We start from the raw sequence: 24,715 nt of genomic DNA, 5'->3' as shown, positions 1-24,715 counted from the left end.
ATATATATATATATATATATATATATATATATATATATATATATATATATATATACCCTTTTTTTTGTATGTGGGTGAGTATGTGTATGTGCGTGTGTGTGTGTGTTTGTGCGTGCGTGCGTGCGAGCGTGTGTGTATTCATCAGTTCACCTAAAGCCCATTAAAAAAAAATCCCATACTAATAATATAATATAATAATAAATTGCCAGATGCAGAAACATCAATGTAAGTTATCACAATGTAGTGGCTCTCGCTAACAGACAGAATTAAGTAACCGGAATTAGGTTAAAAAATTCTATATACGTAGACCATGTTTCTATAAATTTTGATATTTGGTTTTTATTTGAGGCAGATATTTTTTCCATTAAAATGTGATTTATGAGGAGGTTAGACCATTGGTCGATATTCAGAGTTTGTTTATTTTTCCAGTTAACAAGAATTGTTTTTTTAGCGATAGTAAGGGCTACAAGTGTAGATTGAAATTGTTTATGTGGTAAGTCAGTTGTTGTTAGGTCACTTAATTAATGCTATATTATAATGCAAAACATCATAAGCAGGCTAATGGAAATTAGCATAGATGTTATGGTACTTACTGTATAATCCTGCAAAAAAAAAAAAGCTCCTTATTGCAGTATCTGTACCAAGGTACTTCATGCATCAAAGTCAGAATTTTGATATGATGGCAACTACGAATGTCATACAGTAGTGGAGGGGGGGGGCGGGGGGGGGGGGGTCATACCAGTAAGAAAAAGTCGTCATTACTGTATACTAGGACAAAGAGTGTATTAGTACATGAATCTGGACTGGATAGCAAATAAATGATCAAACAGCTTTTTATAGTGGTTTTGTTAAAAGCTTCAAATATAAAAGAGAATTACAAATCATGACTATCCACCTTGATTATAACAAAATGTCACACACATCCCGCTGTTGATTGCGTCAACATCTCCTACCGATTTATTGTTTCCTCTAATAGCCTTTTATGTAACATAGTTAGCTTCACGGCGCTTTTGTTGAGCCGGCATTATGCTGCCTAATCTTGAATCTCGTGTAAATGCAAATGACGGCATTCTTTCTGACGGGGCCGCTGCAACCGCCATGCGATTCTGTCATTTTGCTGCAACGGCGCGGACGGGGTGAAGCAGATTGTATAATGTCGGCGCTCCGTATAGAAAACACTGACAATAGCAAGGCCTCTGTGTTCATTGATATTCTTGTGGTGAATAAAAGGCCAATTTGGTGGCCTTGACTTGCCTGAGAGCAGTTCAGAATCAATGTGTATCTACTAACCTGATGAACGCATAAAAAAAGGAAAGAAATGCATCTCTAGAGTAATGCTGGTTATTAAATGTACTGATGTGTTGAAATTGCTAGAAATGCGTTTTCATAGTTGAAAATCCCTGTAAAAAGTTTTGCTCTGACCAACCAAATGATGACAGATTGAACATGCTAGCTTTGTGAGGATGAATTTAAAATCTCATTTGGTTAAAGAAATATCCCCATTGCTGATGAGGTGGTGCCTTATAGCGACCCAATTTAGGAGTTTTTCGCAATCCGGGCCATTGTTTGGATTATTATTTTATTTTCGAGATCAGTGCTCAACTCAACTTGATTCATAACAAGCAGTAGTTTGGTGTCAAACTAAACCTGAAACAGAAAATCTTGTGCATTTTAAACAATCACATAAATTAGCTTTAGCTGTTTTAAAAATAGCTCACCAGTGATGGGTCACCGACTTACTGAGAATAATTTAAACAGAAGTTAACGTTAACATTTATTTATGTATTTAAAAATTTCCATGCTAACCTTTTTCTGTACCATTTTTTTGTTGAAAAATAAAATTGTTTTGTGCAATAGAAAAAAAATGTTTTTTTTAATGTATCCAAATATTTCAAAAAAAGGTCATTCTAGAGCTGCAATTTTCATAACGCAATATTTTTGCTTGCATATAGTTTTTATCCTCTGCAAAGAATGACATAACCATGGCTTACTGAGGAGCTGACTTTCTCGTATGTCCTTAAGTCAGTATTATACTGCCCCCAGGTGGTTAAGATGTGCACACCAGGAGGAGCAGCACAGTGTCCATTGAAATGAAGCCAACATTTAATTTCTTGACATTCAATTTAGTTATGTCATTAGTGTGGTTTTATGATATACAATATTAGTGATGTTTTTTATGAATTTATTCGCTGCCAACGACGGCTATAGAAGTCAAAAGATAGATTGGGGGGGGGGGGGGGGGGGTTTCAGTGAATGAGTTGCCATTTTCACGATTCCTGCAGGTCCTCCCGGAGAACCCGGGGATACCTCCAGGGGGCCGTACCAAACTCCCTCGCACCCGAGGGCGGCTCCATCCCCACCTGGTGAATTTTGAACATTTTCCCGGATTCTGTAGGACTTCCAGGAAATGGCTCCAGCAGGCCTAGGGTGAATCCCCATCTTCCCATCGATCCAAACATCGACCCCCGGCCGATTTTTTACAATTTTTCCAACGGTGTATGGCCCGTCACTGTACGACCTACCGCTCCAGAGATAGAGGGGGGACACATGCCGGATTTTTACCCGCCGTAGGTACCATCGATCCTGGGTCAAATTTGGGGATTTCCCGGGGCCGTATCTCGGGGGGGGATACCCCGGTATGGCCCGTCGCTCCACGAACTTGAACTCAATGCGCAGCGCTATACTGAGTGTGTATTGTACATTGTTTTCATGTATGTATCATGCAGAAATCCCCAAAATGTAGTCATCCTAGAGAGCAGGCAGTGTGGAAGCATACAGTACCTTTCCCTTCCTCCCTCCTTCCTCCTCTCCACGCTGCTAACAGTTTTGATTGAACGAGCTGGAATTCTTTCAATGGCGGGAGTGTGTGTACGTGCTAACACTGTGGCAGGCTCCCATAACTACAAACTCTTTAACACCTATGCAGCCCCAGCAGACATTAAAATATCCTACTTCTCACGCTAATTACTTCAACGTGCCGGATTGCATTAGCAAGACCATATGTGCACGTTCACGACGATGTGGAGCAGAGAGGGTTGACACAGTCACAGTCACCCCCCCCCCCCCCCCTGTGGCACATGGCGAGGTTTGTACGCCTCTGCCTCGTCTCGTAAGCGTCACGCCGCCATCGGGCCCGAGGCTGGCGCGCTGGCTGACACCTGTGTGCCGCCCGCGCTTCTCGTGGCGTGTCGTGTTGACACCAGGACTCTCTGCCGCCGCCTGTAGACATGTCTTGCCTCTCCCCCCGCCATAGCGAGCGAGTGTGTGTGTGTGTGGCTTATTTTTTTATTACTCATTTGAATATGAAAGGAATGAAAAGTGACTTAAGTCTTGCACAGTCATATTGCAAAGCTGAATCCGCCGTTGGAATTGCAGTCGTGCCAAATGTTGAGTGTTTTAGGGGCATGTTGGGACGTGCCCCACCAAATCCAACAGACCGCCCTGTCGCAAAAACTGCTACTGTAAAATCCCATGTGTAATACCCCCGCAAAAAAAGCAAAAAAAAAAAAAATCAACCTTATGAATAATTTTTTTCTTTCGTTATTATCAGAGTGACTCCAAACATACCAATAAAGTGTAAACGCTTTTAATTCCAGATTCAAAATTATGCTCTATCCCCATAGCTATGATTAAGGTCTTTTAAAGTATACTTAAAATCATGTTTTTGAAAATCTTTTTCTAGCCCTTTAGTCATTTTAACAACCACATTGTTTTACTTGCTTTAAACTCTTTTTAACTCTGTATCTGCTTTTAAATGGTGTACTTTTAATTACAGTAAGTGAAGCATATTGAGTTCCTTTGTGTATGAAAATGTGCTATAAATCTGATGGTTCTATTTTTTTTAAACAACCACATAGGTACTACTTAGGTGCTGGAAAATGTCTAAACAATGTGGAAAAAATGTTTTGTTTCTTATTAACAGTCCTGTATAATACTCCACCTTGATTTGGGATCTTGTGTTAGTCACAGAATTTTACAATAATGTTTGGTTTCATTTCAAAACAACACATAGGTAAGAATAGGAATGTCCCCCAAAAATTAGCTTTCAGAGTTCATTTTTTAAAAGTAATTCAATCGCAAAAAAACGTTTAAATATGTTTTAAAATAGTTTGTCCTTCCCTCCCAAAAACATGTTTACACATTTTTTTTTAAATGTTTTCTTTCTTTATATATATTTTTTAGGTAATAACCAATTAGGATAATTTCACTGGGAATATTCTGACTTTATTCTGGAAACAGAAAAAAAAAAAAGTTTCTGGTAAAATAAACACTTTATCAAAACTATTTGCTTTGCAATTTCATGCCATTAAAAATGTATTTGCCCCCGTGAATTCTGGCCGGCAAAAGCAATCTCAATCAATCAGTTGATACAATGTTGAATCCTTAAATAGCTGGGGTTTAAAAAAAACAAAAAAAAAATCTTTTTTTTTTTAAATGGCTGCACGGTTCTGTGCATTGCTGTTGAGGAAATATTTGAACAGAATAATATTTTTCTACTGTGTCGTTGTTGTTCATTTGAGTGTAGATCAGATCACTTTTTGGCACAAATGCTTTAATCTGTCCAGTTAAAAGCAATGCTTTTTCTCATCCCTTTTGTCATATATGGAACATCTTTATAGTAATCTTTCTACCTGGACCCGTCCGTCTCTTGGTATTTCTCGGCAGCTTAGAGACCCCCCCCCCCACCCCCACCCCCCACAACAGAACGACTTTGTCAGGCCTTGATAACAGCTCTGACTCGTCCTGACAGTGGCAGCACACGAAGGCCCTGCAATGTGCTCGCTGTACACGGCTTCTCATATCCTGTCAAAGAATAGGATATGGGGGGGGGGGGGTAATTTGGTCAGCACCCCTCGCACCAAAGATGATATTGCTGCAATGATGAGAACGCCTCCCAGAGAGGGATTGTGGGAACGTGGTCGTCATCCGCTCACTAGCCGAGCAATCTAAAACGAGCACGGCGGCCGCTGGTCTAATCTCGGCCTTTGTTAAAGCTCCGTACTTTAAACCAATTTACTTTTTGCTGCCTTCAAAAACAAGAAGCAGGAGAGCTCCCAAGCCTGGGATAATGTTTTTACGTCCAAAGGAAACGCAGCGTGTGACATTTGAGTGAGGCTGACGTTCTCCTCAGATGCGCGTCCCCGGTGCGCTTTGCCGACTGCAGCTATTTTTAGTTCCGATCAATCAGGTAGCAGCCAGTAAAAAACGATTTAATTGTCACTTAGCCGCCACCCCGCTTTGTCAAAGACGGATCGAAAGTGAGCACCTTCAACTCAATACATAATGTGGCCTGAGATTCTTGGACTTGAGTGTGTTACACGCTCATTCCTGGTGAATTATGTTATAAGTAAATAGTCTGGAAAATGTGTCTTTTTTTTCTTTTTTTTCTCTACGCTAGACTGTGCAAATTTGGACACAACCAAAGTACCAATCATTCGCCAAGTCAAAGTATCATCATCACCAAAAGAGTACGTAACTAAGCATGATTATCGGTATCGGTCTTAAAATTTTTTATTATATCTTGCTTTGAAATCCATGCTTTTAATTTGGAAGGCTGCTCTGTATTTCCGTTTCCTGTTTCACGTTTTCCGTTCATTACAAATATAATGTAGTACAGTATATTCTGGACTATAAGCCGCCACTTTTTTTTCACTTGCATTCGACCCTGCGGCTAATACAAAGGTGCGGCTTATCCATCAGATCACAAGGGGGCGCACTATAAAGGAAGCGCAAGACGGTCAGGCACAGCAAAACAAACCAAGTGAGCCCAAATACATTAGGAGAGACAGAACCAGAGCGAGACAATTTGCGCTCTCATTATGGAAAAGAAAGCCTTACATACCAGTGCACAAACACCTGCGGCTTACATTCAGGTGCGGTTTATATGTGTAACAAACTCGAGTATTCCCCAAATTTAGCTAGCCGGCTTATAGTCAGGTGCGCCTTATAGTCCAGAAATTACTGTATGCATAAGAGCTATAATTAGCATCTCCGAGGGCCGTTAACGTCACCGTTCTATTTTTAGCACCGCAGCTCGACGACGTTAACGAGGCAATTAAACACGGTGAAGTTACTTGACTAAGTATAAAAAAAAAAAACAATATTTGTGTGTTTTGGGGTTCAAATTAAAAAGGAGTGTTTTTTTCCTGCGTGTCACCTAATAGCGAGACTCGACTTTTAGCCGCAGAGGTGTGTAATCAAACACAGCTGATATGATTGCTGCCGCTCACCACACACACAAATTACAGGTGCCATAAATAGAGCGGCGGCGGCGGCGGCGTAATCTTGCGCGCGTGTGACTTGAGTGCTGATTTCAGCCCATCACGTTGTCTCGCTCTGACACCTTGTTGTGCTACTCTGACTGATTCGCGACTCGTCTTCTCATCTCGGGCATACGTTTCCGTTCTGCCGTTCAAACGATATCGATATCGTTGAAAAGTTTCTGATGCAACATATGGTGGGGAATTGACTTTTCAATTGCCTGTATACAAATAGTTGGAGCGTCCGTCCACCCTTCAAGTGTGAAATTAACCGTCCGAGTAATCTTTTGTTTCTGTCTATTTCTGATAATAGTCTGTTTGTGAGGCTGGCTGCATTTCCGCCCAGTTATATGACAGTTGGCTAATTTACATAATAACTCTCCCATGCATGGTTTATTCACCCATAATTGGGCAAATGAGTTCTTAGAACCCGAATGTGGCAACCCATTGTTACAGTTACCTTGAAAAAATAAATTAGCTGCATTACTTGTTTTTTAAAGTAACTACATTACTGCAGATTACAAGTTGCTTTATTAGTTACATTCAACAGATGCCAATAACACCGCTTGATAAAATATTGACAACCAGTTCTGCCAATACTTCATGAGAAATGCATTTAAAAAAAATAATTAAAAAATAATAATAAAAAAACAAAGAGAGCAAGAATGATGACATGTCAAATCGATAAAATTACCGAATGAACAATACTGAGCTCTCCAGGAAAAAAAAAAGAAATGCATTTTTAACAGTGATGTTTAACTCATTCACTGGCAGCCATTTTCAATGAAGCAACCCCCTTCGCTCCCAGATATATTATATCGGATATATATATAGAATATTGTGTTGTATTGCTCTAAAAACATGGAACGTACCAAAAGAAAGATTAGTGCTGTTAAGTTTGTATGTTTTGTTTAAATTGTTGAAAAAAATACGTCTCATGTTTTCCCATACTTAACCAACACATTACACTAAATGAATAATGATGAAGCGTGAGTCATCTCGAGTTTGCCTTCAGGGCTGATTAGTATTTTACAGCTTAGGCAGTTATGCAAGGCTTCACAGGAAACCAATTTCCTACTGAAAGGAGTACAGTGCATAAGGAAAAGGCACACGAGTGTTAAAAGAGGGGGAAATAAATGATATCGAGTACAAAACGTAATCTTTTAGACAGTTGACAGGTGGAACAGCCGCGACGTGTTTACCGGGCGCAAAGTTTTCATAACAAAAAAAAGGTAAAGAAAGTCATCACAAAGTTAGAAAACAATCTATCCCGCATCTTCATAGAGACAAACACCCAACAAGGACACGAATATGAGAGGCCCGGAGGAATCATACGGCGGACAGTTCGGATCACCCCATCGCTGCCGAATGATTGATATTGATGTGCTCGCGTGATAAAGTGCACTGCTATTGGCATGTGAATAATGTGCTGTTTGGGTAATATAAATGACTTCCATTTCCCGCTCGGTGCACCATCGGGCCCCGTCGTTGAATAATTGCCGCTTGGGTTGGCGTCCAGGGACAGGAAGTGGCGACGTGCTCCTCAGTGATGATGGGAGTCGCTTTATTAATGTTGCCTTGACATGATGCTGTCGGAAATAAGCCCGGACATGACTGTGATTAAATGTACACTCGCCAGCAATTTTAAACATTTGACCCATAGAGATTGATTTTGATGCTGGTGTTTTTAATTGAAATTGTGACACTTTTTATGTACATGAGGCAACATAAAAAATGGCAGTGTTTTTTCCCCCCCATCTTTTCCTACAGTTTGGAAGTGTAATCGACAAATTGATGACAGCAGTACACAGTGTAGATCCGAGGCTAATGATGCTAAGCGCTAATGAATGAAAGAAGCCATTTGATGCTTACGGGACTAATCAATGTTATTGTCTTGAAATAAGCATTACGGTTTAAACAAAGCACAGTTTTGAACGGTAACAATAGCAAAGATGCTAACGCTAACTTGTCATGATAGGTGTCCAGAGTGGCATTAGCATCGATGCTGCTACGTCTTCAAACATTGTCGGATCATTAAAACACCCCCCAAGTTTATACTAGGATGGATGACTGAGCAAATATGTGTTATGAAGTGTTCTGGCTGGAATTCTATTCTAAAATAATAATTATAATAAAGTATTAGTAAAAGCTACTTTTATATGTAGAAGTGTGTATCTTGCTGTTCTTGCTGTTTTACAGAATTAGATTCCATTAAAAAAAAAATGTGATAAAGAAGCTAAGCTAATATCCGCTAATGGCTAACTGAACTAATGTGTTGGTGTCCTGGCTGGTCTACCAATGGTAGGGAATTTATTCTAAAATAAAAATGCTACTCAAAGCTACTTTTATATGTGAAAATGTGTATCTTGCTGTTCTTTTTTTTTACTTTTTTTTTTAACAGAAGTAAACTTAGATTCCATAATAGATGTGATAAGGAAGCTAAGCTAATATCCACTAATGGCTAACTGAACTATTCTGATTGGTGTGCTGGTTGGTCCACCAATGGAAGGGAATTTATTCTAAAATAAAAATGCTACTCAAAGCTACTTTTATGTGTGGAAATATGTATGTTGTTGTATTTATACAGAAGTATACTTGTATTCCATAAAAGATGTGACAACACGCGAAGCTAATACCCGCTAACTGAACTAATCTGTTGTTACGAGGTGTCCTGGCTGGTTTACCAAAGGCAGGGACTTTTTTCCAAATAAATATGCTACTAATGGCTACATTTATATGTGGCAAATCTGTGAAATAATACAAAAAGGTTGTTTTAACTGTTCAAATAAAAATGAAAAGCCTATTAGTCATCTCAGTGGCTGAATTTTTCACAAGTCTGCGGAGACGGATGAGATTTTATTTTAAGGGATCAGTCGAACACTGATACCGATCCAAACCAATGGTGCACTCCTAGTTAAATTTCATGAAAACGTAAAACAAAAAAAATAATTTCAAGTTCACGCAGAGCTTTCCTCTTACCAGTAATACATAAATGAACATGTATTTTTTTTTCTTTTTACAGCACACGACTCACTTTGGGGAAAACATAAATTATTGTTCAGTTATTGCAACAAAAGCACTTTGCGTTGACTACGGAGGCTGCCCGTTCTCTCCAAGGAGTTGCAGCCAGGAAAGAAAAACATTAGCATGGAGCAGATGCAGCGATAAAAGGCCGGTCAGGTGGGATGTTTAGGAGGAGGAAGGTTTGGAAGAACGTATGGAAAAAATATCCCCCAGCCAGAGCTCCTTGCAGAGCAGCATGAATAACGCTAATTACACCTTTTTCAACATTTATCAGCACTAAACTCCCAAATGATCGTCTTCACTGTGAGGCAAATCTAAAATTGGCTTCAGTGTTAATCACACTGATGGCACGCATTCAGCCCGGAATGCACACAACCCTCCCTTTAGTGGCGCCGTCCTGCCTGCTTCATCATGAACAACATATGGAAAGAGCTTCCCCCGCTTTTACATTGCCAACAATGGATGACTGACATGACATCCCTTTTGTTTTAATGAAATGGAACATGAAAACATTTTCTTGATTTAAACATGGGGGGGGAAAAATCTATAAATCTGAGTGCTGTCACATCCAATGATGGAAAATAGAATTGATTAAAACCATATATTGCCGTCATAGTCTGTCCATAATATTAGTGGATGATTAGTTGTGTTAGCCTCAAAGCTAACTCGTATATTTTTGGAATTATTATAATAATTATTGCTGACATGTCATGAACGTCATAGTAAAATACAATTATAAAAAGATTATTTTGATAACTAGACAAATTGCAATTTCTGCAGGAATTGTGTGGGAATGCTGAAAAGATGAATGCTAAGATTTGAATGCATGTGCTTATGAAGTCAATCGAAAGATAAATTATGTGAAACTTACACATTTTTTACTACTGTAAAAAATGACAAAATGACTTAATGACAAAATAATAAAAATAAAAATAAAACTTGAACTGCAATCTGTCTAAAGTGGGATATAATCATTTCAGAGAAATATATAATAGTTTTAGTAGTAGTTCACATGTAAATGTGTAAAAAAAAAATATGATAAAACAAAAAATAAGATTAAAAAAAAAATACACAAACATATTTTGGTGAAACTTTTTTAATACATTCTGCATCCTGTTTACTGGAAATGAATCTTAAGAAAGTTTGAATTCCTTAAGTCATGTTTGCGCCAAGCGTAATCACTGATGCTTTTTGAAACGTCTCGTCCCTAAATCAAGGCTGAAGTCCATTGCACTGCATCTTTTTTTTTTTTTCTTCTTCTTCTTCTTTTCCTGCCAACGCTGATGTTTGCTGGAGTTTCGGGAGCATCATCGATTCCCTAAAGTCTTCCCGTAATTCATCTTGGCATTCACGTGTTTTCGCAGGTTCCCGCCCGTTAGCGAGCTGGCGCTGGTGGGGACGCCGATGGGGACTATTCTCGCCGCCGCCATCAACCAGACCATCTACTACTCCATCGTGGCAGGAAATGATTTAGGTATATTTCCATTGGCGCTGTCTTTGCTATAATGTGCTTGGTGACAAAAGACGCATAAACATTTTATTTCAAATACCTCGGTGCCAGTGTGGCCACAAAGATAGTTGGCGTGGAAAATGTTGAAAGAAATATATGTTAGTGAGCAGTCTATTGATTTGTGTTTTAATACACACTGGGGAGATCTGAAATTCAAGTTCTACCTGATATCGTGTCAGCAGAACTACAAATAGGACTTGACAAAATCGGTATTTTAAGTTGTAAAAAATGTAAAATATAAATTATTAATCAGTTTGTTTATTTTTTTTTTTTTTTAGTTAACACTTTTTTTAAACAGTGAATATGGCACACCATTTTTGATCAAAATGACACTTTAAAAATAAGTCAATGCTCACCCCTTAATTTGGCATAATTTAATGTCCACCTTGCTAGGCAGAAAATATTTTTTCATGCTGTTTCCTTGGCATTTTTTGGTGCCCTAAACAGCTGAAAATGGCAGTATTGGTAATTAGGCTCCCTTATTTTTAACTCATTTGCTCCCAAAAAGATATAAATACGTTTTATTTTAAATATTACCTTGCTCCCAAAGGCACATTTGTTTACGTTTTTTTGTGTTTCTTAATGCTAGAGCATACAGAAGGCTTTGATGCAGCCTCTGAACTGAAGAGAATGCTTGAAGCAATGGTAGTTATTACAAAAACGGCCAGCAGGTGACAGCAGAGTATAAGAGATCAACTAGGGCTATGTTGCAAAAAGCTATTTTCCCCAGTGTTTTAAACAGATTTGTGAATAATGATGAAACTTTGCTATATTCTAATGGCAATTGCTGCAAAACAGAAACAGATACAAAATATATATTTTTTCCTGATGAAAGAAGATACTCTCATCTTTCGTTTGGTAGGTATCGTGTTTTTATAGCAATAGAACACAATATTCTAGGGGCCTTGCAAAATCAGTCAAAATCCAGTGAAACAACCGAGAGCGAAGGGGGTTGCTTCAGTGAAAATGGCTGCAAGTGAATGAGTTAAACTAGACATCAGCAGTTTTTAAACTTCATACAACAAGCACCACAGTACTTCTATCGTGGCCAACAACAACAAAATAGCAATAGCATTTTAGCATGTTTCTGTTGACTCTGTATTATGTATAAAAGTGCATTCACAATACAGATTCGCCACCGGTGCCAAGTAGCAGATGGCCCGGACTTGCTCTCAGCACTAAACGCGGCAGCAAGTTGCAGACACAGCCATGTTTGTCCTTGTCTGTCCTGGAGTGCGAAAAACAGCGGCGACATATTTGCAAAGCCGACTGCTTGCTTGTCACACTCGTTGGCAAAATCGGCAACGCGTAATTAGTCCCTGAGAGAGCAGACAAGCCGGCAGGTGTGACTTCAGTTGGGTTTCTTTGGAGGAACAGGAAAGAGTTTCACTTGAGTGAGAGTCGGCAAAATGAATTGAGTGGCCTTTTATTCATATGCATGAATGGAAAACAAAAATGAGTCAAAATCCAGTATAACGCTGAGAATTATGAACCGTTCCTACCATTTGCTTCTCAAGTGTTACCTGCACAGTATATTAAAAATAATGTCATTACTAATTCCTTAGAATTAGCCTGTGTTTTTTCTTCCCTTGAAGGTAAGTCAATACTTATAAAAAGTTAACATTTCAAAGTTAAAGACTAAAGTTTGGATAACTTTGAGATAGAATGCAAAACTTTTGTGTTTCTCACTTTTCTCCCCCTTGATCCTCTTCTTTTTTTTTTTTCTTTTTTTTTTGCCTTTGCCTGGTTCTGTTTTGTCCGTTTCAGTTGGCCTCACCCCGCCGCGCTCTTGTTTGCTTGCAGGTCATTTCCGTGTGAACAACAGAACGGGCGTCATCTTCACCGCCAAGCCGCTGGACTATGAAAATGTGACCAGCTACGTGCTTCGGGTGCAGGCCGACTCGCTGCTGGTTGTCATGTCCAACTTGCGCGTGCCTTCCAAAAGTAAGAAACCGCCGTTTGGGAATGTGCGGGGCTTGAAAATCATCTTTCATAGGATTTCTGTGTACCTAAAGAGATTACAACACAGAATTTTAAGTTAACTAAACGCAGAAAATTATTCAACCTTACCTTCGACACCATGGCGATGTCATTTTTTTAAATTATATTAGGTATTAAGTTGAACAATTATTTTTTTTTAATTACCGAATGAACAATACTGAGCTCTTAAAAAAAAAAAAAAAAAAAAGGTATTAAGTTGCAAACAGAACACTCTGAACTTGAAAGTGTATTTAAAGGCTCATGCATGTCATATAACACACAGCAGTATCTTTTGATCACGAGTGACAAGCGACAGCTAGCCCCTCGGCGACTTGCGCGGGAAGCTAACGTTAACAGTCGCTTCAGTCACAGAAGAGCTAAATGAATTATTTGTTCACGCACACGCAAAAAAACAGCCAACAGCAATTGAACAAAAACAGGAAGCGAAAACAATAACAACCCAGTAAGTTTACTTACTTAACAGTGACTTCAGGTGGACATATTCTTCTCTTCTCACATTGTTCTTCTCTAAACACAGTCGTCCTTTCAGATCAAGTGTCCCAAAATGCAGGAATCATTTAATGTTGGCTTAAATGAGATCTACGGAGTTGTGCTACGTTCGAAGAAAAAAAAACGATTATTTGAACGTCGTTTTGTTTGGGCATGATTTGGTCAAACTACTAATTGTCGATATTACACTATAATGTACAGTACAAAATTGTTTTGTTATGGTCATTTATCTTCTTGCAGCCTCACATATTTGTTGTTCAACATTCGCAAACTCGCCTTTTCGCGGATTTTTCGGAAGGAATCCATCATTCGTTGTTTGGTGAAAAACTCGCCTATTCACTGTTTTTGTGCTCAGGCTAAAGCCATGTCTCGTGCAAAAAAGGGTTTTACTGCCCTCTGGTGGCATCTTGGTACCAAGCACCTATGTTGAACTGAGGGGAGGAGTTTAATTTACTAGCCACAGATTTATCTAATTGGATTTTTTTTTTTTGGGTGGGGCTGTCAATTATGCGGGGTACACTGTACTTCATAAGAACAAAGTGACTGTCCATCCATCCATCCTCCATCCATCCATCATCAATGATCCGTGATCAATGATCCATCCATCCATCATCCATCCATCATCAATGATCCATCCATCCATCTTCCATCCATCCATCCATGATCCATCATCCATCCATTCATCATCCTCCATCCATGATCCATCCATCATCCATCCATCCATCCATGATCATCTATGATCCATGCGTCATCCATCCATTCTCCATCCATCCATGATCCATGCATCATCCATCCATGCATCATCCATCCATCCATCTTCCATCCATCCATCCATGATCCATCATCCATCTATTCATCATCCTCCATCCATCATCCATCCATGATCCATCTATGATCCATGCATCATCCATTATCCATCCATTCTCCATCCATCATCCATGCATCCATCATCCATCCATCCATCATCCATCCATCTTCCATCCATCATCCATCCATCTTCCATCCATCCATCCATGATCCATCCATCATCTATCCATCCATGATCCATCTATGATCCATGCATCATCCATCATCCATCCATTCTCCATCCATGATCCATGCATCATCCATGCATCCATCATCCATCCATGCATCATCCATGCATCCATCATCCATCCATGCATCATCCATCCATCCATCATCCATCCATGCATCCATGATCCATCCATCCATTTTCTAAACCGCTTATTCCTCCCAGAAAGCAGGTCTTCTACATGAATACTCACAATCACACAAACATAATCTTTTCTGCGACATCCTGTCAAATTTGATGAAAACCTGTTACAGTTTACGCAAATGCATATTACTTCCTCCCCGACACATCTGCTGTCCTCCATGATCACCTGTTCTCTTTCCGTTTGCTTCAAACTAAGCAGTTTAGGCGGACTCGTGCCATATTTGACAGCTTTTTCCAGTCCACTCTGGCAGCTGCTTCTTGAAAACCAGCTTTGATGATCACTTGTCAGTCTGCCGCCTTTGTTCACCCGCTATGCATACATATTGGCTAATTTCCAAGCTCGGCTTGATATTTAAATCATGGATTTTGACTCCTCGTGGGGTTGTTTATTTCCTTTTCGCAAATTGTCAAAGTAGACGTTGCCGTCATCAGATCGTCAAAAGAACGCCGAAACCTTGAAGCCGTCCTCGTTGACATCCACATTTCAACCGGATCCCACAAGCCGGTTCACGGTTTGCCGATGAAAGCTAATAACGAATGAAGTTTCCGAACAAACGTTTTCCCGCTGAATAATCGATGACCTACTGTACGTTGCTTTGCCTCGCTGCACCTCTCAAATGCTAATCACGGGAATTACAGACGCGTGATCCGCAGATCAACAGCTCCACAGATCCGCACACTCGTCTCTTATCTGGCAGAGTCAAAGGCGCTCGCAATTGAGATGTGCTCGCTGACATTTCGTCCTCTTTTGGCAAAGCGCCATCAAACACCCACATTAATACAATCGTGATCAGACGGCGGCAAACATGTCTTTCATCTTGTTGAATGACTGAGTTGAAATGAGCAATTTTTTTCTCCGTACGTCCTTTCAGTAAGATCATTCAAAGGAGGCACTCTGAGAAAACTGAACCACAACTGGCTTAGTCCAAATAGAAGTAGAGATTCAAGAGGTATCTCGGCACGTTAGGTGTACTTCGACTATATTCGGGGAAAACTGAAAAACACATCACATTGAAAACATCTGAAGCGAGACGTGCTAATCAAGACGCGACGGCTTTCTCTTTGATACACACTAAATCAATAATCACTGAAAGTTTAAGACTGTTTGGGAATTGCAGTAAACAATTTCAAAACAGTTTCTTGTCTTCATGTCTTGGCCTGTGGCTGTCGGTCACGGTAAGTCATCAAAGTGGAGGCTCTAAAGCAATCATGTGTGCGCAAACTGTTAGAATGTTGCCACAATAATAATCACTTAAGTGTTCATAAAAATGCTTTAATTTAACAAAACAAAATGTACTCACTGTCTTACTGCATTTAAGTAGATTTAGTTATCCTGGTCGCCCGCCATTCATTCCAATGGGGGAATAGGATGACAAAACATTCTCTTTTGCTCAAACATTTCAACTTTTTTTACATCCGGAGGATTTTATAAATTCATGAGAATGTCCGTTTTTCATTAACCAATTAGCAATTGTTGGAATTTAGATGTTTCTGGGGTTGGTGAAGGACTCTGGTTGGTGGCCCGGTGGGTGCTGGATTTCACTTTCCTTTTTGTTTTCTTTGGTCCTTCCTCGGGTCTCCTGACGGCCTCACGACTCTGGCTGGAAGTGTTCGGTTTAGGTGAACGGTATGGGATTTTTTAAATAGGTTTTAGGTGAACTAATGAATACACACTCACATGCACGCACACATGCACATACACATGCAAAATAAAAAAATAAATTAAAAAAAGAGAGAGCAATGATGATGACATGTCAAATCGGTAAAATTACCGAATGAACAATACTGAGCTCTCCAGAAAAAAGAAGAAGAAAAATTAACCAATTAGCATGTGTCGAATTTGGCTGAAAATTTACGTGACAAATAATTGTTGCTTAGAAGAGCTCCTTGCGGAGCTTCTCGTGTGCAGTAAATCCCGTGTTGCTGGATAGCGCATCATTTCCGGAGCAAATCTTGCCGTTGGAAACAGTCGATGTTTCGAAGAAGAGAGAGCCAGAAAGAAAGTGAGTGGACCTCATGCGCTTTCTCCCCGAGGGTCCTTGCTCTCTGTCGCACAGGTTTTGTGGCTGTAATCTGATGTGCAGTCGGTGTGCGTCCAAATCCCCTGGCGCTCGCTGCGCTCCGATGCAACATGACTTTACACTTTTGCATGCCAGAAGACGACAAATGGGATATGACGGTGTTCTTTTTCCTAACCTAGACTGGAGAGGTGGAGAGATTTTTGCTATTGTAAATATTTAGGTAAATTCTAATGTAATTGTACCTTGATTTATGAGAGCCGGCGTTAGGTGATTTTTAAAAAATATTTGTTTTTTCTGTTGCAAGCCGAAATTTGAGTGATGAGGCAGATACGCCAACACTTTCCATCTAAGAAACTTGGGGCACTAATTAGCAAACTGCCAGGCTTCCCGCTATTGGTCATTGTTCTTTTTTGTGTTTCTTGGATGTCTTGTGACTGTGAAGACAAGACTCCAGCTTCTGATGTCATTCACTAGGCCACTCCCCTTAAAGTCCCCTATGTACATAGCCTATCAATTTGTGTTAGGTAGCATGCTTTAAAATAGCTACTGTAGGTTCTCAAAAATAAAGCACTCGTGTAAAATTAATATACAGGTTAATAATAGCCCTTTGAGTAACCCCCCCCCCCCCCAAAAAAAATGGTTTTAAATATTTTACTTAGTTTAACCACTGCTCCACTCACCGTATAAAAGGTGTTAGGGTAGTTTTGCTTTTAAAAAAAAAAATCTCATTAATATAATGCCGAGGTATCAGATCGGGACTTGGAATCGCCCCATATTCAAAATGAGGTGACTCAGACTCAGGTCTAAAAAAAGTGGGATCGGGACATCCCTAGTAAACACACTGTAAACTGGAAAAAAAAAAAGAGTGAAAACAGGAAGAATTTCAAGAGCAGCCTCATTTTTGCTGAAGACATTACAAGGAGATTATTGAATGTCTCCATCCTCTCTCATCCTGCATTTTACACCTACAGAAAGCATCTGCTGTTGGTTCATTTTTTTATGTATATTGTGAGATAAATTTCTTATATTTTTGCCTTATCTATTACCCTTGTTTTCTCTCTCTCTCTCTCTCTCTCTCTCTCTCTCAATGTAATAAATATTTTCCAATTTTTTTTCTATCCTTTTAAAGTGTGTTTAAAGACATAAAAAAAAAACAAGTACCATAAATGCTATGAAAACATGCCTAAGGAGTATTGGAATGTAATGTATGTAAGGGGGGAGTTACTGTCATTACATTTCCCTTTACTTCAATTGGGAAAGATGATTTAAGACTGACAGAAATAATTCAGCGTATCTCGAGGCACCGCTGTACAAGTAAATTAAGTAACAAGCTTGGTCACAGGGCAAATTAACTTCTTAACTATCACCGTGTTTGTATTACTCGATTTGAACTGACCTTCACATAATTCTTTCCATCATTTGCATTTTTTAATGATGGCCAGCAGAAAGTTGAAGTTGGCACAAACTTTCCCAAGATTGATTGGAGTTACACACCCACTCGCCTCCGCTAATATTTCATCATCATTTTGATGAGTTCACTGAGACTCAACATCCCCACTGTTTGCTCTGCGAATTTCAATTGTTGATTTCCCGATGTGCTTATTGGGGGCAATAGGAGACCCGGGCGCCACTCTTGAGTTTCTCGCCGCGTAATATCGCCATTGATCAAGGCAAGTCGGCCTCATTATTGACTCTAACGGCGTCGGATGAAACCAAACGAGCTCCTGGCGCTGGCGGCGTTAGAAGCAATCTCCAACGAAGATGAGAGCACCTCGCCTCGCTCCTTGCTGTGGGCGGCCACGAATCTTTTCAACGATTTAAGAAACATCTGAAGAAATACCGCTGAAATTACCACTGAATTTACAATGACTTGTGCCGCCAAATGTTCTTTTTAATGAATGGATGTCGAAATTGAACCGAAACAATTTATGTTTATGTTAATAATATTATACAGCAACTTTATGATTTGATCATTCTCTTTATTTGAATATTATATATATATATATAATATAATATATATATATAATCAATATTTTGATTTTATTGATTTTTTCCCCTCAACTTTATTCTTGTAATTCTTTTTTCCCTCATGGATTATTCCGATATATTTTTCTACGTAATATCATTTTATTCTTGTAAAAAATTATGACGCATTTTAGCTCTTATCACAACTTTATTTTTCTTTTGCACCCTGTAATATTGCAACTGTGTTTTTTTTTCCTCATGTAATGTCACCATTTTTTTTTCTCATGAATTATAATTTATTTGTTGCAATATAAAAAGTTTTTTCATGTGATATTATGACTTTACTGATATGCTTGTGAATTTATAGTCCTAAAATTGTGACTTTTTATATGACATTTTTCATCATCACAAATTCTGAACTTTTTCCGAGAAATTTTGAGGCTTTATTCTGACAACATTCGTGCAAAATGTTGACATTTTTTTTCCATCTCAACTTTATACTCGTAAAATTAGAGCTATATATTTTGCAACTTTGACTTTGCTTCCCCTCAATTATTCTGACTTTATTATCGTAAAATTACGACTTATTCGAAATACAATGACCGCTTTTTTCTTCTTCATAATGTTAAGATTTTTTTATTTAAAATTATGACTTTTCTCTTCTAAATGTATATATTTTCCACAACAAATTCTGACTAGATTTGTGTAAAATGAATGCTTTTCTCTCATCATATCACACCTTTCTCATATTATTGAGACTTTTTCTTAAACTTGTATATTTTTTTTCCCAGCTTTTCCGCTCCATTACAGCATTTTCCTAATGCAGTCTTATTAATATGGCCGTTATACTCTTTCACAAGAAAATTTGGATTAAAATAATCATCAAATAACTTCACATGCAAAGAAAAACTTTTTTTTCTGACCAAAAGTTTATAACGCAAACCACACACAATGTTCTCAGTAATGAGATGGCTACCATATGACACGAAATTTCAAATTGCGATCTGGCTGACGACCGTGGCGAAATGATAGTGACACCGCCATTTTCAGTTCAAATGATGTAACGTTCGATCAACAGTGGTTCTGATTATGTTTCGGGACGTGTTTATTAAGCCGCCGGTGACGGCCGGCAGCTCTCGACGGGCCCATCAGTGGGAGAGCGAGAAACTGATGTGTCGTGTCATGATGTCAGAAGACTTCAAATCGGTGCGAGGATCAAAAGTTTGAAACCCACCGTATGGAGATCTGACCATAAAACTAAACCTGAAAATGATATTCTGTCAAGTTGAAGGTAGCCTAGTGGTTAGAACATCAACCACACATTTCTGGGTTTGAATCTCGGCTCCAAAAAACTTATACACAGAGAATGAATGGATCGATTCAATCTCATTAAAAATGGTGCACGTCCTTTGATGTGGAAAAAATCATCCCCAAAAGATGAAATTCTGGTGGAGTGAAAAGGATCATTGAAGTGATTTCAAAGCTTGCTTTGTCTGTGTCTGTCGAATATCATTTGAAAATGAAAAGTTTTCTAGCTTTAACCCAAGCAAGAGCTTACTTGTGTTCAAAGTCAACCCAATGTGTCTCGATACGAGGCACTAATCAACCGATAACTTATCTTAGAAAAATAACTGCTTTCAATTGTGTCATGTAAATGAAATAGGACTAACCAAAGTAAACATGGTGAGGCAGCATTTAGCTGCTATGCTGCATGCAATTTTAATAATAAGTAACAACGCTATTGTCTGGTCACAGCCAACACGGCCAAGGTGTTCCTGGAGGTCCGCGACGAGAACGACCACCATCCCGTTTTCACCAGGAAGCTCTACATCGGCGGCGTGACCGAGGACAGCAAGATCTTCAGTTCCGTTCTCAAGATAGTGGTGAGGGAAATATCCGCTTTCCTCTCCTTCATCCCGTCTGCAGCACTTTTCTGTCCACCCCCGCATCACCTGTAACAAAATCCACCTCATTTTTATTCCCTTCAATGTCGTGGCCGGACAAACATGCCTGGCCATCTAATGAGTTTGCTTTGGCACACAAAACAGGTTTTATGCAATCGTGCATACAGTCTAGTCTGGGAAGTGTTTATTAAATAATAGTAAGTTCCCGTCAGATACATTGCTTGTGTCAGAAAAGTTCCAGGACCGACCTCACAAAAAAAAATAGAATCCAAACTCAAACTACAAAGTATGAGTCTAAAACAAAGATGTATTCATTTCAAGTCATTTGCTCCCAAAAACGTATAAATATGTTCTATTTTAAATGTTTTAAGTGTCCCAAAGACGTATTTATACTTTATTCTCTTTTTTTTTAATGCTAGAGCACACATTCACACTTTGATGCAGCCTCAGACCTAAAGAGGTCGCTTAAAGCAATGATAGTTATTGCAAAAAACGGCCAGCAGGTGGCAGCAGAGTATAAGAGATCCACCAGGGCCATGTTGCAACAAGCTCTTTCCCCCACTGTTTTCACCAGGTTTGTGAATAATGATGAAACTTTGCTATATTCTAATGCTAATTGCTGCAAAACAGAAACAGAAATATACTTGTTTTTTTTCCTGATGAGAGAAGTGAGTCTAATCTTTCTTTCGGTAGGTTCCATGTTTTTATAGCAATAGAACACAATATTCTGTCGGCCTTTACAAAATCTGTCAAAATCCAGTAAAACAGCTGGGAGTGAAGGGGGTTGCTTCAGTGAAAATGGCTGGGACTGAATAAGTTAAAACACATAGCTTTGCTTTTGGTAATTCAGTTTAGCTTAATGCTACCAAGCAATACAAAATACCATAGACAAGCTAACAAACAGAATTGGTGGTACAGTATAACCTTTTAGGCAACTGATATTTGAACACTAAGAAGGAACACATGTAGACAGATAATGGAACAATGCTAGCAGGAATACGTTCTTTATCCTCCGCAAGGAACGGTGAATTACTGTAGCTTACTTTTCATCTTTACATTCTCTTCAATCATGTCATCACGGTATGTTTGAATTTAGTGCAATGTAGACTGGACTGTTTGAGGCTGAGACAGATGTGGACCATATTTGTTTCTATGATCATGCGGCATTTATCCCTTCATCTTGGGAGTCATGAGTCCAATTTGCGTAGTGCATTTTCTCCCCGGCATACCTTCCTCGGTTGTTATTATCGGGCATGTCTGCGGCCTTCCGTGAGGTCCCCTCGCGCCTTCCCCTCTTCCATCAATAGCAAGGGAGGGAAAAAGACGAGATTGCTGCTATTCATCAGTGTCACTTGCGACACGGCCGAGAATTGATGCCTGTGTTTGAGCTCAGTCGCCACTCGGAATTTGCGCCTTCGAGCTTTTTCTCCGGTTTCACTTTCCATCACATTTAGTAGATGGACTAGCTTAATGGAGTGTAGGCTGCCAAGGAATTGAAGATGGATTTAATCCTGTCTTGTACTTTTTTTTATTTTTTATTCTCTGATTCTTAAGTGACCGACGGAAATAATGCATAAGGAGAATTTAATCATAAAGGGGAAACATTGGCTTCCGAGTAATCTATTACAAGAAGTCCCAATGGAGCAATCTGTAGCAGCCAGGTAAAAGCACACGAGATGGAAATGACACAAACGCCCGCGGCTGCGACTCCTCTTCCGTCAGCCACTTAATATATCGCCTCCACACCTGCATGGGGAAAAAAAGCAATTATCTCCCCCATCATTTGAAGGCTATGTTCTTTTTTTGTTTTAAACCGCTCGAAGTTACGTTTGTTAATTATTCCTGTTTTTATGCAGCATTCCCTCCTCGATTAAGACATCTTTGTACGACATCGAGGAATTAATAATCGGAACTGCTGCCCCCACAACGCTTTCCGCTCATTGAATTAGCGAGCCCCTCGCAAATCGAAGGCAGTCCGTTCCGGGAGGTTCTTTGGCCTTCTCAATTCCAATCACTTTTCGGCAGAATTAATGCTTTCCAAGGGGTTGAACTTTTTGCCTCATTATAAAACTTTGAAGTACAGGTAATGGAATGTGGAGAGGGGGAAAATAGTTAGTGCCCATGAAGACGTAAGAGCATTTGCAGAAGGCACATCTTCATGACACCCTGAAGTGGTTGCCAGCCAATCGCTGCGCTGTATTTAAATAGCAATTTAGTTTGCAATGTTAAGAAATGTGAATACAACAAAAATAAATACAGTAAAAAAATATATATTACAAATGACTTTTAAACTTACTTTATTACATTTAAAATCAAATCCTTGTGTAAGCAAGCATGTAAATTCAGTTTCAAAATTATTAATTAAATTGCTATTTAAAATGTAGTTTTATTTTAAAAAATGGCATCATATAGGAAATTCTATTAAAATGGCAATAAAAAAAAGACTACCAGGAAAATTATGTAATCTAAATTGTTAGATTAAATTTAAGTAAAATTAGGTCAATTAAAATGATTTTATTTTTGCTTGTACAAGTGAATTACTATTTATGTTGTATAATATATGTATATATAAAAAAGGCTATTGCAATAAAAATTTAAATTGAAATTCAATAACCTTTCATTGACAATGATTCCACTAAAAATCATCATTTTTATATTTTGTCGAATATTAAAATAAATTTAATTATTTTAATTATTAAATAAAAAAACTTCAGAATTTTTTACATTCCATTCACAATTACATATAATACATTCAAATTAATTGTCAAATTGAAGTCAAAATTCTAATTCAGTAAAAAAAAATATATTATACTGCAATGATATTAAAATTTCAATAAAAAGTTTATTTCAAATATCAATAGGTAGTGTTAGTCTGATTTGTCGACTTTTTATTAAGTAGCCAACTTTCCAGATAAATCACCATCATGGATGGATGAATATTTCAAAGAAATTGTGAACATTTATAAAACTTATGTGCATGTGAGGTTGTTTTTTTTCTTTCTTTATTTTTTTTTTTTTTTTTAGGCTAGCGACCAGGACACCGGGAACTTCAGCGCCATGGCTTACCGTCTCATCATCCCGCCAACGGCGGAAGGCCAGGACAGCTTCGTCATCGAGGCGTACACCGGCATCATCAAGTCGGCCATCATGTTTCGAAACATGCGGCGCTCTTACTTCAGCTTTGAGGTGATCGCCACGGACGACTACGGCGAGGGTCTGAGCAGCAGCGCCGACGTGGTGGTGAGGCTCCGCTTTTGTCGTCAATGCTTGATGTGATAACAAATAGTGCTGCAGTTTAAAATGGTTGTCAGATGAAAATGTTGTATTTAATGAGCACATGGTGGACCTTCGCTATGCAACAAGATTCAGTTAGCAAGCTGACTTTGGACTGTTTTTGACTGAATTTCTGAAAGCTTTTTATATCGATTGATATTCCACTATGACAGATCAGACATCCATGAGTTATTTTTGATCACGTATATTTGATTTGCGTAATCATGCTGAACATTCTGCAATTGTTGTCCACCCTGTCATCATGGGGTAACTGCACCTTTAAGAAATCGTCTGATATTTTCAGTGACATTTTTTTTTTTTTTTTTGCAGCGGAGGCGGAAAAGGTGGATAGTTGCAAAATCAACATCACGTTATGTTTTATCTTAACATGTCCACTCTGTCATACATAAATATCAATTGAGATCAAAACTATTTCAGAAATTCCAATATCAACTTTTGTTCTTGGGTGAAATGGGGACAATCCAAAGGCACCTGAAGGCGAAATCCTTATTTTTGCTCGCTATTTTAGTATTTGAGATCAACCGCAATGTGCCAGTGGATGTTCCGCCGACATTATTGTTCCCTGTTTGAACTTGCTTAGCTGTAAATCCGTGACATTTGGAGAATACGTCACCTTGGCTTTCTTTTATCTCAGCATTGTGCGGCTGCATAGCGTTGTTCTGTAGTTTGGACTGATTTCACCTTGTGTATGCTGCGAAAGGTCATACAAGGGACATTGCACCTCCCTTCCCAGACATCCTTTTTTTATTCCAGCGCGACGCATCGGGCTAACAAGCAGACGGCGGGAAAGGAACGTGCGGGATTGCCGCTTGGAAATTGAGCGAGAGAGCGATGATTGCTTTACAGCGCTGCTAGTTAGTCATCAAGGGTATTCTCCTAATTTTACTAGTACACTGTGAGATTTATTTTTTTTTTTTTAAGAGTACCAGAGGCTGTTGCACTTAATTTCGATTTGAAAGGGGTTTACCACATCATGGCATTAATACCATCCAGCCATCCGTACATTTTCTTTAGCGCTTGTGCTCATTAGT

The 24,715-nt window shown here is 38.9% G+C and overlaps 1 protein-coding gene across 3 annotated transcripts in view; it reads left to right on the top strand.

Moving 5' to 3' along the window:
- LOC144061371 (protocadherin-15-like) overlaps positions 1 to 24,715 on the top strand; it is a 254,801-nt gene that overhangs the window by 209,110 nt on the left and 20,976 nt on the right. For all 3 annotated transcript variants that reach the window (XM_077581760.1, XM_077581759.1, XM_077581758.1), the window contains 4 exons: positions 10,649 to 10,758; positions 12,598 to 12,738; positions 20,242 to 20,369; positions 23,415 to 23,630. In XM_077581760.1, coding sequence (XP_077437886.1) covers positions 10,649 to 10,758; positions 12,598 to 12,738; positions 20,242 to 20,369; positions 23,415 to 23,630 — 595 coding nt within the window. The remainder of the gene's footprint in view (positions 1 to 10,648; positions 10,759 to 12,597; positions 12,739 to 20,241; positions 20,370 to 23,414; positions 23,631 to 24,715) is intronic.

Source organism: Vanacampus margaritifer, chromosome 12 (assembly GCF_051991255.1).
Source record: "Vanacampus margaritifer isolate UIUO_Vmar chromosome 12, RoL_Vmar_1.0, whole genome shotgun sequence".
NCBI classification, from domain to species: domain Eukaryota; kingdom Metazoa; phylum Chordata; class Actinopteri; order Syngnathiformes; family Syngnathidae; genus Vanacampus; species Vanacampus margaritifer.
Note: the sequence above shows the minus strand (reverse complement) of the source record. Positions and strands in the feature narration are given on the sequence as shown.